Consider the following 17,348-nt stretch of genomic DNA (forward strand, 5'->3'; position numbering starts at 1 on the left):
AAAAAAAAGAAATGCCTCAGTTGGTTTCTCTTTCTGTTTTGTTAATGGCACATTTTATATAAAAAGAAAAGCATCTAAGACTGGAAAATCTGTTTTCTCACCTGTGCCAGCCCTGGCAACATCCTTTCTTTTCTATTCTAGCTATACTTGCTAAAATAGCCCAAATTATAAAAATTATTCCCTTTCTCTGAGAAAAACTCACAAAATCTTACAGATTTCTCTAGAAAATATTTTACATTTGTAGACAGAGACTGCTCATTTGTTTTCCAACTGCCCAGACCTGAAATAATCACACCAAAACTGTGTTAATTATAACACTGCTTGGCCAATAGCTTATGCATATTTCTAGCTACCTCTTACATCTTAAATTAACCCATTTCTATTATTTTGTATTTTAGCACAAGGCTCATGGTTTACAGTAAGGTTCTGGCTGGCAGCTCATGTTGTTCTCCTTTAGAGGCTACACAGCTTCTCTCCTGACTCCACCTACTTTCTCCTCTAGCTCTGCTTGGAATTCCCACCTTGCTCTATTCTGCCCTGTAATAGGTCCAAGCAGCTTCTTTCTTCATTGACCAATAAAAGCAACACATGATACAAAAGGACATCCCACATCACGTTTCCTTAAAAAGACTTTATCTTTGTGTCCTTGTTGTTTGGGTAGTTTAATAACTCCACACAGAGGACCCATCTCTAGAAACAAAATACCCCAGCTCTTTATCAAGGGAGGAAATGTAAGACCAGCTGCTTACTAGCTGCTGGGAAAGCTCACATTGTAAGATATTTTCATTGTCTAGACAATGATGAGGTTTCTGGTATAAACAGAGCCCTTTGGTTTCTCAGATGTGTGTATATGAAGAAAAATGGAATTGCCTACAAAGTATGAGCTAGTCAAACTCAGTTTCCCCTTTTAATTTATATTGCTCAATATTTTTGAAAGATATTAGATGGCCAACACAAAATGAACTTTGTGTTTTGTGCTGTTGTAGACTTTCTATTTCATATTGTTTTGGCATTTATGATCTATTGTGTTTTGTTGTTGTTTGCTTCTTTTGTTTTTAATTTTTGTGTCTTTTGAAAGAGGAGAGAGAACATAAAACTGGTGAGTAGGGAGGTGGAAAGAAACTAGAAGAAGCTAGGGTAGGAGAAATATGACAAAAAATATATATATTATATGAAATAAAAATATATTTCTGTACTTTTATGCAAAGTTTGTATGTTTACAGTTAGCCAGAGCCAGAATTCGATTAGGAATACTTGAGATTTTTTGAGGGGGTTGTCTCTGTTATACTGTTTCTCTTGGTGATGGTAGTAGTGGCCTTGCTTTTATCTGTTTTTCCCCTTAAGTTTTGTCTATATAAGGAGGCTGGGTGTGGTGGCACAGGCCTTTAATCCTCAAACTTCCTAAATTTGGGAGAGGCAGGTAGTGTTAAGGCCAGACTGGCCTACCTAGAGAGGTCCTTGATATTCAGGCCTACAAAGTAAGACCACATTTCAAAGCAAAACAAACAATGTAGGATCATATGTAGTACTTAGTAGGTTTTTTTTTTAATCTTTATCTCTTTTTTTTTTTTTTAAGGAAGAGGAATTGGAAGCCCAGATTTCCTTCCTCCAAGGACAGCTGAATGACCTAGATGCCATGTGCAAGTACTGTGCCAAGGTCATGGACATGCATCTTGGTAAGTGAGCTGTGCTGGCCTTGAAGTCAGACAGTCAGACAGTGATGGTGGCACAGTACACAGGAAGTAAGCTCTTGTCACATGCATCTTCTCATTTACTTCTCACAAAAACCACTGTGGTAGAAATATTGTCACTACCCACATTGTCCTTACGAAGAAACAAGCACATGAAGTAAAATGTTCCGAGATTAAACCATGAGTAAGCAGAGTAGGAATTCAAATCAGTGGAAAACAAATGTATCTTTCACCTTCTGACTGCCACAGAGCCTTTGTAGAGAGCTGCATCCCTCCGACCCATAGGATGAGCTTCTGAAATCAGTCTGCTACAGTGAATCACACAATGCTAACTGATGATGCTTTCTGTAGTTATAAAACCATACCTGTAGGACCTCAGAACTAGAAATGTCCTAATTAATGTTCTGATTACATACGAGTCATAAATGTGCCACATCTGGAGGTCCTCTGAGGTTATTCAATTTGTGAAGGTCCTGGGACTAGTACTCAGATTGGTCTGCTGAAGTATTTTGTATGACTGCAGTAGTTACATGGTACTTGCTGAAGCCTCTGTTGTTGATAGTATCACTTGTTCTTAGCCCATTTGAAGTGTGCTGCTCTAGGGTCACATGAAAAATCATCAGCACAACCAAGTGTCTGTCTGTCTCTCTCAATCTCTCTCTCAATATCTCTCATTCTCTCTCTGTCTCTCTCTCATACACACACACACACACACACACACACACACACACACACACACACACAAACACACATATCTGGTGGGAAAGCAGGGGTGTTCATCAAGGCCTTCTCCTACCACCAGTCCCTCTGTGTGTAACCCATCCTTGGAGTCTGCCCTGGATATGAACTCTTAACTTCAGAGCCCTCTGTATGTAACCCATCCTTGGAGTCTGCCCTGGATATGAACTCTTAACTTCAGAGTCCAGCAAGCTGTCTCTTAGGCTGAGAGTCTATAACAAGTGACCAATGTAGCTGTCACTTAGATAGCCTAAACCATGTTAACTTCAAGTGAGCAATAACATCTTTCCACTGTCTCGAGATGTGGAAAGATGCCAGTGTACTTTAGACTGACTGGCATCTATTACCACATGAGGCAACTGGCTGGGCCATTGCCTACTCTAACTTCTCTTTACAAGCCTCTGTTGGGGAAAAGGTGACAAAGAAACAATGAGAAAAGCTTCTGGTAGATGATCCACAGAGAGAAGCCTGTCACACCCACAACAGCAGCCTAGCAGTGTGACTCCTCTCTTTCCAGACCCTTTCTACACTTGGTACTTGATCGTCTTTAAAGTGCATATGGGGAGGAGTGGGACTGAACCACCTATCTAGACTGGAGTGGGCCAGAGAAAGCAAGCTTCATAGGAGCCAGGAGCCAATCCAGTCCCAGGACACTGGTGGACCAGGACTGAGCCAGCAACTTGGTCCAGAGCACACCTGAGACAACAAACTCCACCTGAACACATACAGGGAAGTAACTGCTGAGCGAGTGAGCCAGAGCCAAGACCTCTGAGGGTCCAGTCATGAATCTGGGACCTTCAAGGGAGTAGACCTAAGTGAGGACCCCTCTGGGTCTGGAAGTGAGTCTAGAACCTCCAAAGAACTAGGCCTGAGCTAGGTCCTCTGTGGTTCTGGGCATGCCAGAGCCTAGGAACTCCAAGGGAATAGACCAGAATCAGAGACCTTTGCAGGACCAACTCAGAACCAAGGACCTCTGCAGGAGGGGATCCAGACCTGAATTTACAGAAACAGGTCAAAGCCAGTAACATAGGCCAAAGTAGGCCTGACACAGCAAACTCCAAAGGAGTGGAGCAAACAAAGTCCAGGAGCACCAAGAAATCTCCAGGAACATGGAGTGACCAAGGGGGTAACTAGAACCATGGCACTTACTGTACAATGATGAACAACCATCTGAGCTTTGGATTCACTGGCATCTAGAAAATTAATCAACAGAATCTCAGACATCCCCAACTACACCAATTAGAGGAAAAGATGAATAGAAAAGGTAAGAACACATGCAACACCACAAAGAGCAACACAATACCAGTAAAACCTAAAGACTCTACAACAGCAAGACATGAACAGCCAAATATAGATGAAGCAGAAGAAAATGACCTAAAAAATAACTTCATGAGAATGTTTGAAACTCTTACAGAGGAAATGAGAAATTCCCTCAAAGAAATGGAGGAAAAGACAAACAAAAAATTGGAAGACATCAACAAATTCCTTAAAGTAAACCAAGAAAAAGCAATCAAACATATGAAAGAATTATTCAAGACCTGAAAACTGAAATAGAGATAATAAAGAAAACACAAGCCGAGGGAATTATAGAAACAGAAATCATGAGAAAACCATCAGGAACCACAAACACAAGCATGAACAGCAGAATATAAGAGATGGAAGAGAGAATCTCAAACACTGAAGATACAATAGAGGAAATAGACTCATCAATCAAAAAAAACATTAAATCTAACAAAAGCTTAACCTAAAATATCCAAGAAATAAATATGGAACATCATGAAAAGACCAAACCTAAGAATAATAGGTATAGAAGAAGGAGAAGAAGCTCAAATCAAAAGCACAGAAAACTAACAAAATCATAGAAGAAAACCTTCCCAACCTAAAGAAAGATATGCCTATGAAGATACAAGAAGCTTACAGAACACCAAATAGAGGCCTACATTTATCCCTCCCTGGCAGAAGCAGCCACTCTCCTGGACCCATCCTTCCCAAATAAATCTTTCTCAGAAGAGTCTTGGTGAAGACCTTCAGTCGCTGGTACAGAACAGAAGAACCTTGCTGGGACATCCTTAGGCAACCAAACTGAGTAACACAGCTGAGACGCTCCCTGAGTGGGGCTGAGCAGCTCCCTGAGTGGGGCTGAGCAAGGCTACATTTCTGTGGAGGCTCCACTTTAGCAGAGTGTTAGCAAAAGAAGTAACATCTTGGGCCAGAGAAGAAGCGGATAGCTCTGCTAGGACATTCCCTTAAGGGAACAGAGCAGAGCTCAGCTATAGCGGCTCTGCAGAAGAAGAGCAGGATAGCTGTATCCTGCGGGGAGACCATTCCCCATCCTGCACCCCAGCTCCAGGTAGCCTAGCTTCCCGATAGTCAGGGCACCTTTCCTACCGAGCTTAGCTGTTCTATTGCAGCTCCAGCCTCCAGAGCTGTCCTATTGTGACTCTCAGTGTAGCCTTGGCTTCCTGATAAACAGAACATCTCCACAACTCCACAGCTATAACACATTTCCCTACACTGGGTCTAGTATTATATTCCTAACACATACTGGTTTATCAAATGCCACCAAAAGATGCTCAGAATTTGATATGTTGGCCCTTACATTAGGTTGTGAACAAGAATAACTTAATCACAACTTGGGTCCTGGACACTTTCTGACATGGGGCCTGCTGAGCCTTGGCTCTGCATAGGATGTAGGCTGCCAAGGTAACTGTGTGTGCCCTCTGAGAGCACTCTTATACCAGTTATTCCTTGGAATTCTTTGGTCATGGACATTACTTTCTTGATTTTCTTTTTATCTCGAGATACTTCCTTATCAGTCTCTACATTCCCATCATGTGTGCAATAAGTGACTTAACATGTCAAGTATTAACCAAGGCTGTTTTATAACTGGTAGCAGAACAAATAAAGGCAAGCTTCTTGGAGAAAAAATTCTAGACTGGCGTATGTTCAAACAGCTGTCAGACTGGTGCTTCTCGTCCTGCTCTGGAGCTCAGGACTTAAGGAGGATTTGCTTTGTCAGGGTCCTTGTTTTATTAACTCTATATAAAACACAAAGATTCAGAATTGAAAATATATGTTTTATTAGGTCTAAGCCTTCCCTGTCAATTTCTGACTTGTTCTTCTTCCTGTCACTGTAGTCACCCCTTCTTGCCACCCTGACAGTTAAGTGCACAGCTACTGACAATATTAACTTCTGTGGCTGAGCTCAGGGCATTTTAAAAATTGCTGAATTTCATAAATATGTGCATGTAAGCGGGCAGCCTACACTTGTATGATCGTGAGGACCATGTGTAGAGTGTTTCCAGTGTGTACACAAGCCGTCTTTCCTGCTGAACTCCCATTTCCAGGGCAGATGCTCCCATCTGAGTGCCCCCACTAGATCGTTTGGGACATAGACCCACATATCCTATAACAGATTGCCTTTATGTAGGTATGTCATACTTAAAACAGAAGGATCATATGCAATGATCTAGAGGAAATTGCCTTTCTGTGTTATTGCTAAGAGTATTATAATTCATCAGAGAGCATTAAAGATGTTTGGGACTGGAGACAATGCTCAGCAGTTAAGAGCACATCTGTTCTTGCAAAGACCAGAGTTTGTTTCCTAGCACCCTTATCAGGTGACTCACAGCCATCTTTTTTTCTAGATCCAGGGGATCCAACACCCTCTATTGCTTTTTTGCAGGTAATTGAATGCATGCACATGTACACACACAAAAAAACACACACAAATCAAATGTTTTTAAGAATATTAAAGCATGTAAGTGTACTGAAAATGCCTTATCTGTTCTGTATTTCACAGAAGATGAAGAAAAGGTTCAGGAAAGCCTCTCTGGGCCTGGGACACTCAGTTCAGTGACTCCTTCAGATATCCACTATTTGTGGAACACAATTATTGATTTTGCAAGTCATAATATTTATGCTAGCATTAGCTGGGCAGGCCAGGGTTACAAACCATTTTCCCTCTATAATAACTTTTATGACTATTACTTCCTGATCATTTATAAGCACAATTTTCAGTGGATGTCTATGGGAAATGATTGTATCCAAATCTTTCATCCTCATTAAACTTACACTGAGTTCATAGTGTCAGTGTTCTGATGTTTTCCCCTCTAATCCCATCCAGCTCCCTTTGGAAGAAGATAGTAGAGTAGGCTATGTGCCAGCTCCCTGGCACTGTCACAGTGGGTAGCAGTCCAGCCAGGAACAGTCCCTCTAGTGACCGGTGCCTACAAGGAGATGCTCCAGTGACGTGTACAAGTGCATGTGCACACACATCTATCTGGGTGTTCATTTGTTTGTTTTTGTTTAACCCATCATGACAGTGAGTTGTCTTTTTGGTTGGAGACTTAGTGTCATATACATATTTAGTAGTCGTGCCCTAGGATTTAAATAAGTCATGTCCCTCAGTTGCTCCGTTTAGGATTGGCAGCTGTTCTGGCAGATGAGTGCAAAATAGAATTCATGATGATTTTTTCTGTGCAATGTGCTTTCTATTTTCCAAAGACAAACTTTCAAGGGAATTCTTGGGTAAAAATTTCGTACAATTTTCTGCAAACCAGAATTAGATGCAGTGTTTAACATTCTTACTTTTGAAAGGATTTATTGTACCATAATTGACAAGGAGAAAGTCTAGCTCAATTCTTTCTTTACCTTAGCAGGCCATCATGAAATGTTGTCTCTCTTCACATCCCTCTGCCACTCCTCATCTAGAGTCAGAATAATCATTCTGAATGCTTTTGTTCCTTGTCTGGGAAGGGCCTCACCACATTTCACCTTGGGAGATGAAAACAAGCCCCACTGCTCACACAACCAGTATTTACTAAGCACCTGTTTGCTGGTGGAAATGTGGGCTCTGGGAGAAGTGGCGTAGGGAGTAGGTACAGAAGAAATGTGTGTGGGCAGGTGGGGGGAGGGGCAAAACCTTGACGAGAGATCAGAAACAAAAAATGTGTTTTCAGGGTGACTGAGTCTGACTCCGTTTGGGGCAATAGCAAAATGGTTTTTGTCTAGATGTTCAAAAAGTCCACAAGTTATGCAGCTACTACTCAAGTAGAGTAGCCTGCTGCTACCTGCCGCAAAGTGACTGTGCCAGCTGTTCACAGCAGTCCTGTGTCTGCTACCCCTGAGCATGAGGACAGACACGTGTCTGCTTCCCACCCTTGGAAGGGTCTCTGCTACCTTCCTCCTAGCCACTGAAAACCTAGAAATGAAGATACCTTTATCCTGTCCTGTCATTGCAGAATAGTGACCGGGCGGTGGTGGCGCACGCCTTTAATCCCAGCACTCGGGAGGCAGAGGCAGGTGGCTCTCTGTGAGTTCAAGGCTAGCCTAGTCTACAGAGCTAGTTCCAGAACAGTCTCCAATACTACACAGAGAAACCCTGTCTTGAAAAATCAAAAGAAAAAAAAAGAAGAAAGAAAGAAATTAGGTTTGAGGACAGTGTGGTCTACAGAGCAAGTTTCAGGACAGTCATGGTTACACAGTGAAACCTTGTCTTAAAACCAAACCAAACCAACCAACCAACCCCGAACCCCAAAAACCACCCCCAAAAAATTCAGGGTAAAGACATTCAAATGAAGATGAAGTATCTCTTCAAGGGGCTGCTTTTTTGAGTGCAGAGTGGCTTGTGTGGCACATATACCATATGTATGGTTCATATACCATTTCCATTACCCTCAGAATCAAAGGTCTATTTTTTAAATTATTATTTTGTGTATATGGTGTTTTGCTGCATGTGTGTATGTAGGCCATGTGTGTATAGGGCTCAAGGAAGCTGGAAAGGGGTGTCAGATCCCTGGGAACTATAGTGATTGCCAGTGTGTGAGTGTGAAAACTGACCCAACGCTCCTCACTGCTGAACTATCTCTCCATTGTTATATGGGTGTCTTAGTGAGTAACTACCACAGAGGGGAAAAATAGATAATATTATGGCATTTCCCCTTTGGTTTCAGTGTAAAATGTAATATAGATAATATCTAAGTATAAAATACAAAGAGTAATTACTCTTTTATCTGCAAAGACACAGAATGAACAACCTTTACGGTATAATGTATTCTGCCTTTTGTCATGAAGGGAAGTGTACATTAAAATGGAAATTTGCACACCTTCCATTTCCCCTTTCCTTTTTAAGTTGTGAGAAGACCGGTCTGTTTTACCATGCAGCTGGAACCTGGAGAGCAGGCTTGCTCGGAGGGTATTGCTTAGCTGCAGTCATGCTGCTTGCCGTACAAGCCACTCTGCACTTAAAAAAGCAGCCCCTTGAAGAGATGCTTCATCTTCATTTGAATGTCTTTACCCTGAATTTTTTGGGGGTGGTTTTTGGGGTTCGGGGTTGTTGGTTGGTTTGGTTTGGTTTCAAGAAAAGGTTTCACTGTGTAACCCTGACTGTCCTGAAACTTGCTCTGTAGACCACACTGTCCTCAAACCTTCAGATTCACCTGCCTCTCTGCCTCCTGAGTGTTGAGATTAAAGGCATGTGCCATTGCCTGGCTTACCCTGAATTTCTTAAAGTGAGTCAAGTTATCTTAGTTAATTTGTTCCTGAAATTAAGTAAATATTTGATTATAATATGGAGTTTCATCAGAGGTTAAAAGGCAGTTTAAGGACTTATGGCCATACCACTCTTGATGTGCATGACCTCAGAAGCTAAACAGGATCAAGCCTGGGTAGTGAGTGGATGGGAATTCCGAGGCTTAGAATTGCCAGTTGAATGCAGCTAACTCTGCAGGTCACCTGCTTGCCCCATTTCAGTAAATGCCCATTGGTAACTTCTTGGCATGTTGTATATGATTCTAAAGTCTCTGTTACTTGTTATGGCAGACCACTGACCTCTCATTGACTTTAGTGGTAGAAGCCTGTGTGTTCTTGAGCAGACTGTAAAAGCAGAGGTCCAAACAGAGCTGCACTCCCACCTGTGGTCTTATAATAAAACGCAGAGTCAGATTCTAGGAGGTGAATGCTAGAAGATCAGAGAAGTAAAGAAGCCAGCTGCTAAAGGTCTTACCTCTATAAAATGCCCAGACTGAGAGGACAAGAGCCTCTCTCTATGAATCCTCAGACTGAATGCCTTGAGCTTATGTCTCCTCCCACCATATTTTCCTCTCTCTGCCCAGCCATATCACTTCCCATCTCCACCTCCCTCATGCTGGGATTCAAGGTCTGAGCCACCACTGCCTGCCTCTGTTTCTCTTTTAGACTGGCTCAATCTCACATAGCCCAGGATAGCCTTGAACTCACAGTGCTGGGATTAAAGGTGTGTGCCACCACTGCCTGGCCTCTGTGGCTAACTAGTGGCTCACTCCACATTCTGATCTTCAGGCAAGCTTTATGTGTTACAACACAAACAAAATATCACTGCATTTTTCTTTTTTGTCTAAAATAAAAAAATTATAACTAATATCAGAAAAACTATGTATAATAACTATATATAATATATATAGGAAATAAATATATCAACAGTGTCTAGTCCATAAATATTTGACAAGTTTGGAGAAAATTCTTCATTATCTACCCTATTTTTTTGAGTACAAAAGGTTGTACCTAATTCATTTTTTGTTCTCCCTTGCATTACCAAAACTATCTCTTAATATCTCTCAACCCTATACACTTTAACACTCTTAGTGAGTTGCTTTTCTGAATTTGGTAACAAGAAAAACTATAACTGTCTAGTCTTCAACTCCTTCAGAGACCTGGAAAGGAGATAATTACCTGAGTAAGCAGGAAGTGCAAACAAGCAACTTCCAAAAAATGCAACTAATGACAGAAACAGCCGGCTGCCTGGACAGTCACCCAAAGTTCCTCTACAGTGTTGGGAAATCCATATCCTACAGGCCTAGATTATTGAGCATACTTTTCTGTGAAGCAGGGTTGTGAAAGGATTGTCCTACCTTGTCTTGGCAAGGTTTGACAGTCACTCTTTTGTATCCTGTTTGTCCAGTTTGGGCAGCATGCTATCAGCAGTTGAGGCAAGAGCCCAACTTTCTTGCCCAGTGTCTTATTTTGCCACAAAGAAACTCCATGCAGAGTGCCCATCATCTTCTCCAAAGTAGATTGGTGCTGCCAGAAACAGACCTCTGCAGATTTTCTCTACTAACCCCTGGACTATGAGTATGGCCTCCAGGGGCTAGCTTCCCCCCACCTCTGGAGGCCAGCTTTTGCCCTCCCCCCCCCCCACCTGTGTTTCTGAAGGCGTAAATCACAAACAATCCCACACCAGTTTGGAATTATGATTAATAGAATGGTTATTTATTTAAAGGGGAAAAACTTACAGATCACCGTCCCAGACAACAGCCCTCTGCGCAATCAGGAAGGGAGCCTAGTCACCAGAAGCGGATCCTGAAGCCAGAGAGCGAGAGGAGGGAAGTGGCTGCATTTTTAAAAAGAGAGACCACACCCCAATGGGCTGGTATCTCAGCGGCTATTGGCTGAAGGAGCAGAAGGAGCTCCCGCAACACCTCCCCCTTTTGTTTAAGTAAGAGTTCTAAACCTACTATGAAATTATATATAATAAGCACAAATATCCTATTCCAACTAGCCTAAGTCTTGTATAATAAATAACTTGGCCAAGTCATGAGAGGACAGTAACTACATTTATATAGTCTTCAACCCCATCAAAGATCTGAGAAGGAAAATAATATTACCTGAGTAATTAGGAAGTGCATTCAAACCACTTCTAAAACATGCAACAAATCACAGAGACAACTAGCTACCTGCACAATCACCCAAAGTCATGTTTGCAGCGTTGAAGCAACCAACTTTGGCTAAGGCCTAACATAACTGACATACCATTCTCAAAGGCAAGAAACTTTTCAGAACTATCTTACCCTGTCTTGGCAGGATATGATAGTCCTGTTTTATCCATTTATGGATACTCTGTATCTGTCAGTGGTTGAGGTATGGGCATTTCTTTGCCCAAAGGCCAGTTCTGCCAAGAAGAAAGGCTCCACGTGGAGTGTCTTTGGTGCTCAACATTCTCTCGGGAATAGATCGGTGTTGCCAGGAGCAATTGTGTCTCAGAAAAGAGTAGGCCAGAATAAGGCACTCATAAGAATGATACAATCTCTACGGACTAATAATGAACAGTTAGTTGAAAGGATTAAAATTATTGAAAATCAGAGGTTATCTGAACAAGTGGATCTCTGAGAGTTCAAGGACAGCCTGGTCTGCAGAGTTATTCCAGGACAAAGATATATAGAGAACCTGTCTCAAAAATAAAAGTAAAAATAAACGAAATAGAGGTTAAAATAAAGCTGTACAAAGATGGAAAATACACAAAGAATCTTGATGCTGTATACTATTATGCTCTTTTTGAATTGTTTGAATGCTGAGGAAGAAGCAACAGCTGCTAAAAGATATTTGTTTATAAATGCTGCTGAACTAATCCAAGAAAGATATTTTGAAAATACCTTGACTTCAGAATTTGGATCTAAGGATATGATACTTTGGAAAAGAGATTCTTCTTTTGTTTTTACAGAAAATGAGACCCTATGGATTGCTTCTATCCCAATATGGTATGATAGACCACGGCCTTCTGAAAGGTTGCTGTGAACACCTTCAGAAAATTACTTCACCCAAGTGATGACTGAGATGAACCTGGCACACAGGTTACACCATGAAAGATCTGATTAACAACGTCCCCATTCAGCAGGAAGCAATTTGGAGAGAAATAACTATGTCCATATTCCCAGATATTGTTTATAATGTTCTTTTACATTTAAAGGGGGATATGATATAGATATGAATAATTTGCATTGATGTGGATTTTGCTTTAGTGATTTAAATTTAAGGTCAATTTTGTTATATGTATATGTATTTCTAATGATTAAGGTATTGTGATTGTGTAGTTCATTTAAAAATGTAATGTATAATTAAGAAATATAGGTTGCTAATGGATAATCATCAATAATAGTCAAACTTGTAGTCATGTTAGATTTTCTAGATATATAGAGATATATTTCAGTTAGATAGGCATTCCTAATATCTTTCAAAGACTATAGAATATGGCATTTTAAATGTTTTAATAACTTAGGGCTTCTCATGACAATGAGACACATCTGCTCCTGGCAGCACCAATCTACTTCAAGAAGATGATGGGCATCGAAGAGGATCCTTATGGAGTTTGATAGCAATTTGGGCAAGAAACTGCTCTTGCCTGGACTATTGCATAAACTGGACACAGAGAACCCTCAGAGAGAGGACTGCTGAACTCGCCTAAATGTGAGATGATCTTTCGGGGTTTGTGATTAATGAAAGGGTCTGCGAGACATTCTACAGGACACAACAGATATTGACTGAACTGCCTTTGAAATTTCCTGCTTCATGGAAATGTCTACTGGAAATTATGGGCCTGTAGGCCGAAAATGGATGCCCCAACGGTACAGAGGAACTTTGGGTGACTGTCCAGGCAGCAAAGTATCTCTGTCATTTCTAGAGTTTTGAAAGTAGCTTACTTCTTGTTCACCTAGGTAATATTGTGTTCTTCTGGAGTCTTTGATGGAGTTGAAGAATGGATAGATAGTTATAGTTTTCCTTAGTTATGATAAAAGATAAAGTAGATATAAATATTGTAACTATAATTCTTGCTTGATAACTGTTTTGTTATACGTAATTTTACTATGTTAATGTTAAAGCCTTTCTTTTTTGTTTAAACAGAAAAAGGGGAAAATGATGGAGGAGTCTCATTGGCTAATAAACAAACTGCCTTGGCTTTTTGATAGGGCAAGATTTAGATAGGTGGAGTAGACAGAACAGGAAAAAGGAAATGAGGTAGATGGCTCAGACAATTGTCCCGCCTCTCCTCTCTGGGACAATCGCCATGACTCTTCTCAGAGAGCCAGATGCGATGAAGCCAGCCACCAGGTCAGACATGCTGAATCTTTCCCGGTAAGACACCATTCGTGGTGTTACACAGATTATTAGATATGGGTTATTCAAGATGTGAGTAAGAGGCTGAAACTAATGTGCCAGGCAGTGTTTAAAAGAATACAGTTTCCGTGTAATTATTTTGCGGCATAAGCTAGCCGGTGGCCGGGAACCGGGCAGCGGGAAGCCGGCCCACAGCTCATCACTACATGTTTCCTCTGATGATCCTGCACCCATTGCCTAAGCTTCCTCTCTGGCTCAGGAATCATCCTCTGTTGGCTCTGATGACCCAGCAGGTGCTGAGAAACCTGGCCCTCCTCCTTGCAGTCCAGTATCTTACCAAACCATCCAGCTTCCCAAAGATCTGCCTTAAAATAAACAGGATTCCCTCCCAAAGACTTTGAGAACAGTTTTCAATTTACTGCAGTTAGCTCTTGTTAATGTCTTGAGTGAATCCAGGTAGATTGGTTGGTTTGTTTAACTGAGAGCTAACAAAATTGTTATAGGCTCTTAAGAAAACAAAAAAAAATCTGTTCTCTATTTATATCTATTATTCCAACTTGCTTTCTTGTTTTGGAGTAAGAATTTGTATTAGCAAAGGACTACAGTTTTCTCAGTAACTTTGTTGTTTGCTATTATGTTGTATAAAAGCACTTGCCAGCATGGCTTTCTGAAAATTCAAGTAAACCATCAGATTCTAAGCTGTCTTTGCCTTTTGAAAGTACTTTTTAATTTTTTTTTTCATTTTCATGTGCATTGCTGCTTTGCCTGCATGTATGTCTGTATGAGGGTTTAGGATCCCCTAGAACTGGAGTTACAGACAGTTGAGCTGCCATGTGGATGCTGTGAATTGAACCTTGGTCCTTTGAAAGAACAGCCAGTGCTCTTACCTTCTGAGCCATCTCTCCAGCCCTAAAAATACTTTTAGACATGTTTAGAATAACAGTGTTTTAAAGTACAAGTTTCATGGGTGTTTTCTGTGTGTTTCCTCAGGAAGTGTTTTTTCTTTTCCTGTAGCATCAAGCCTTATTCCCAGGGCTACTGAGCCAGGAATCTCAGACATTATATCATGCTACGTACACATATATGTGATAATATCAAAGTATACATGTGTATAAGATGTGCCAAATGTCTAACTAGTACTAGGGAATGACTGGTGAGCTATCATTGTAAAGTGGGTTGAAAAATTGCTCAAAGAGAAGGGATGGTTGATTGTCTAGTTATGTCAACTTGACATAAGCTAGAGTCATCTGACAGGAAGGAACCTCAATTGAGAAAATACCTCCATAAAATTGGGTTGTAGGGAAACCTGCAGGACATTTTTTAAATTAAAAATTGATGTGGGAGGCCCCATCCCAATGTGGATAGTGCCACCCCTGGGCTGGTCATCGTGGATTTTCTATAAGAAAGCAGGCTGAGCAAACCATGAAGAACAAGCCAATAAGTAGCACTTCTCTGTGGCCTCTGTATCAGCTCCTGCCTCCAGGCTCCTGCCCTGCTTGAGTTCCTGTCCCAACTTCCTTTAATGATGAACTGTGATATGGCAGTGCAAGCGAATTAAACATTTTCTTCCTCAAACTTATTTGGTCATGGTGTTTCATCACAGGAATAGAAGCCATAACTAAGATTGTATGGAATTGTAGACAGAGCTATCAGAACAGGAATACAGGAATGCTGTCCTACTACTGGACACTTCTGCAAACAAGAAGGATACATTGATTCTGTTGACTTTAGAGTCCTAGCAGGGATTCTACCAATGCAACTAGGGTCTGGGACAATATTGTTGAAAGTATAAGAATGCTATTGTTAGCCGGGCGGTGGTGGCGCACGCCTTTAATCCCAGCACTCGGGAGGCAGAGGCAGGCAGATCTCTGTGAGTTCAAGGCCAGCCTGGTCTACAAGAGCTAGTTCCAGGCCAGGCTCTAAAAAAGCTGCAGAGAAACCCTGTCTCAAAAAACCAAAAAAAAAAAAAAAAAAAAAAAGAATGCTATTGTTTTTATCTAAGTTGTTCTATTTACTAATAAAGACTTGGGTCAGATGTTGGGGTGAAAACCTGCTAGATAGAGAAGCTGAGACACAACCAGCTGACCTTCCTTTTTACCTGGAGACCCAGCAAGAGAGCATCTTCCCATCCTTTCCAAACCAGAAAAAGGCCATGAATCTCTAAGTCTCTCCCTACTCCTTGCTGTGCCCCTGTCTATCCTATTCCTGTCTCCTCCATATTCTCTATGGCTAATTCTTGTCAACTACTCTCTGGTGCTGCCTACTGATCCAAGGTTAATGTTATTAACACAGTTTCACAGTGTGACCAAATATCCCATAACAGAATGCAACATTTTGCTTTGTTCTGTTTTAATACTTGTTTTAGTTATTTAAGAATTATATCAATGTGTTTTATCATATTTACCATCTCTCCCATGACTCTTCCCAGATCCACCCCCTCTTCCTTACTCACCCAACTTTGTATCCTTTTTTTACCATAAAGACCAGTTTCTGTTTATTGATGAGTTAAAAATCATTCGCTTGGTTTTTTTTAAAAAAAGTCTATTTCTTTTCCTTGCTTTTGTAGTTTTCAGTTAGACATCTTTTATATTTATTTTTATTTTATATGTGTGACTGTTTTGCTTGTATTCATATCTCTGCACCACCAGGTGTGTTCATGGTGCCCACAGATGGCAGGAAAAGGATGTCCATCTCCCAGGAGCTAGAGTTACTAGTTGTGACCAGCCATGGTAGGAACTGAACTCATCTCTTCAAGAACAGCGACCTCTACCTTATACTGTCACTGCAGCCCCACTAGACCTCTCTTGACTTAGCTTTCCAGAGTTACTTGTTCCTTCTTTTCAGACATATACATTCCTTCCAATAGCTTGTATAGAGGTAGATTAGTAGTCATAAATTTAAATCTGTTTTTATCATATAAAATTTCCTTTGTGCTTATATTATGGAAGACTGGTAGTTTTATTACATGTAATAGTCTAATAGGAATCTGTGGTCATTCATAATTTGTAAAACTTCAGTCCATTCTCTTCTGGTTTTCAATGTCGCTGATGAAAATGTGCTATGATTCTGATAGACTTGCCTTTGTATATTAGTTGATATTAATCTCTTGCTGTTTTCAATATCCTTTCTCTGTTTTGTGCATTAGTGTTTGAACTATTACGTGACACAGGGAGTTTCTTTTCTGGCCTCTGCTTGTAGTTTTCTATAAGCTTCTTGGAGCTTGATAGATATTTCTGCTTAGATTAGGGAAGCTTCCTGTTGATCTTGTTGACCAGGGTCTCTTCACCCTCTGCCATAACTGTTATTCATGGGTTTGGCATGTTTTTATATAAAGTTCCACAGTTCCTGAGTTGCGGCGAACCCCCCTGGCCAGCAGGGAAGAACAACCACCGAGTCGAGGATCCTTCTCAAATCACGCTTTATTGGAGCCTCTTGGTTATAGGGAGAGCAAAAGTGAAGGGCCCGGAGCAAAAACGGCAGCCGCTTATATAGGGAGAGCGGACACGGGTCGTGCCTGGATTGGCTACTCGCTCATCTTTCGATGCCCCCGGCCACGGGATTGGCCAAGATTACTGCGCACTACTGCGCATGCGAGAGGTTCCGTCTACAGCCTTGCCATATATGGAGTTGTTTACTCGGTGGTGCAGGGGCTCGGCGCCATCTTGTAATGGCGGCTAGCAAATCGGCTCCCTGCAGTTCCCCCTTTTTTGTTTTATAGGCAACAAGGGGTCTTATTCCTGTTCTGGCTCCCACCTCATGATGTGGGGGCCGATCAAGGGAGGCCCAGGCTCGTGGTAATCCTTCTCCTGTGCAATGGGACAAACCCCTAGGAGGTGCAAAGGCAGTACCTCAAGCGTTGTCTCAGCATACCTTCCCTGGTGCAATGGGAACAAGCCCTACAGGGGTGCAAAGGCTATGCAGGACAAATGCCTACTGGTTCTTAAGAACTGATAACCATATTTGGGGAGAGTCACCACACTCCAAAGCAGCTAGGGCCTGTAGGACAGCAACCTTATCTCTATTCGTTTGGGCTCGAAGACGGCAAATCAGCCA

The 17,348-nt window shown here is 41.4% G+C and overlaps 1 protein-coding gene across 4 annotated transcripts in view; it reads left to right on the plus strand.

The window, feature by feature from the left end:
* Tbc1d5 (TBC1 domain family member 5) overlaps positions 1–17,348 on the plus strand; it is a 466,882-nt gene that overhangs the window by 428,379 nt on the left and 21,155 nt on the right. For all 4 annotated transcript variants that reach the window (XM_038341979.1, XM_038341980.1, XM_038341981.1 and 1 more), the window contains one exon: positions 1,577–1,676. In XM_038341979.1, coding sequence (XP_038197907.1) covers positions 1,577–1,676 — 100 coding nt within the window. The remainder of the gene's footprint in view (positions 1–1,576; positions 1,677–17,348) is intronic.

Source organism: Arvicola amphibius, chromosome 9 (genome assembly GCF_903992535.2).
Source record: "Arvicola amphibius chromosome 9, mArvAmp1.2, whole genome shotgun sequence".
In the NCBI taxonomy this organism is placed as follows: Eukaryota; Metazoa; Chordata; class Mammalia; order Rodentia; family Cricetidae; genus Arvicola; species Arvicola amphibius.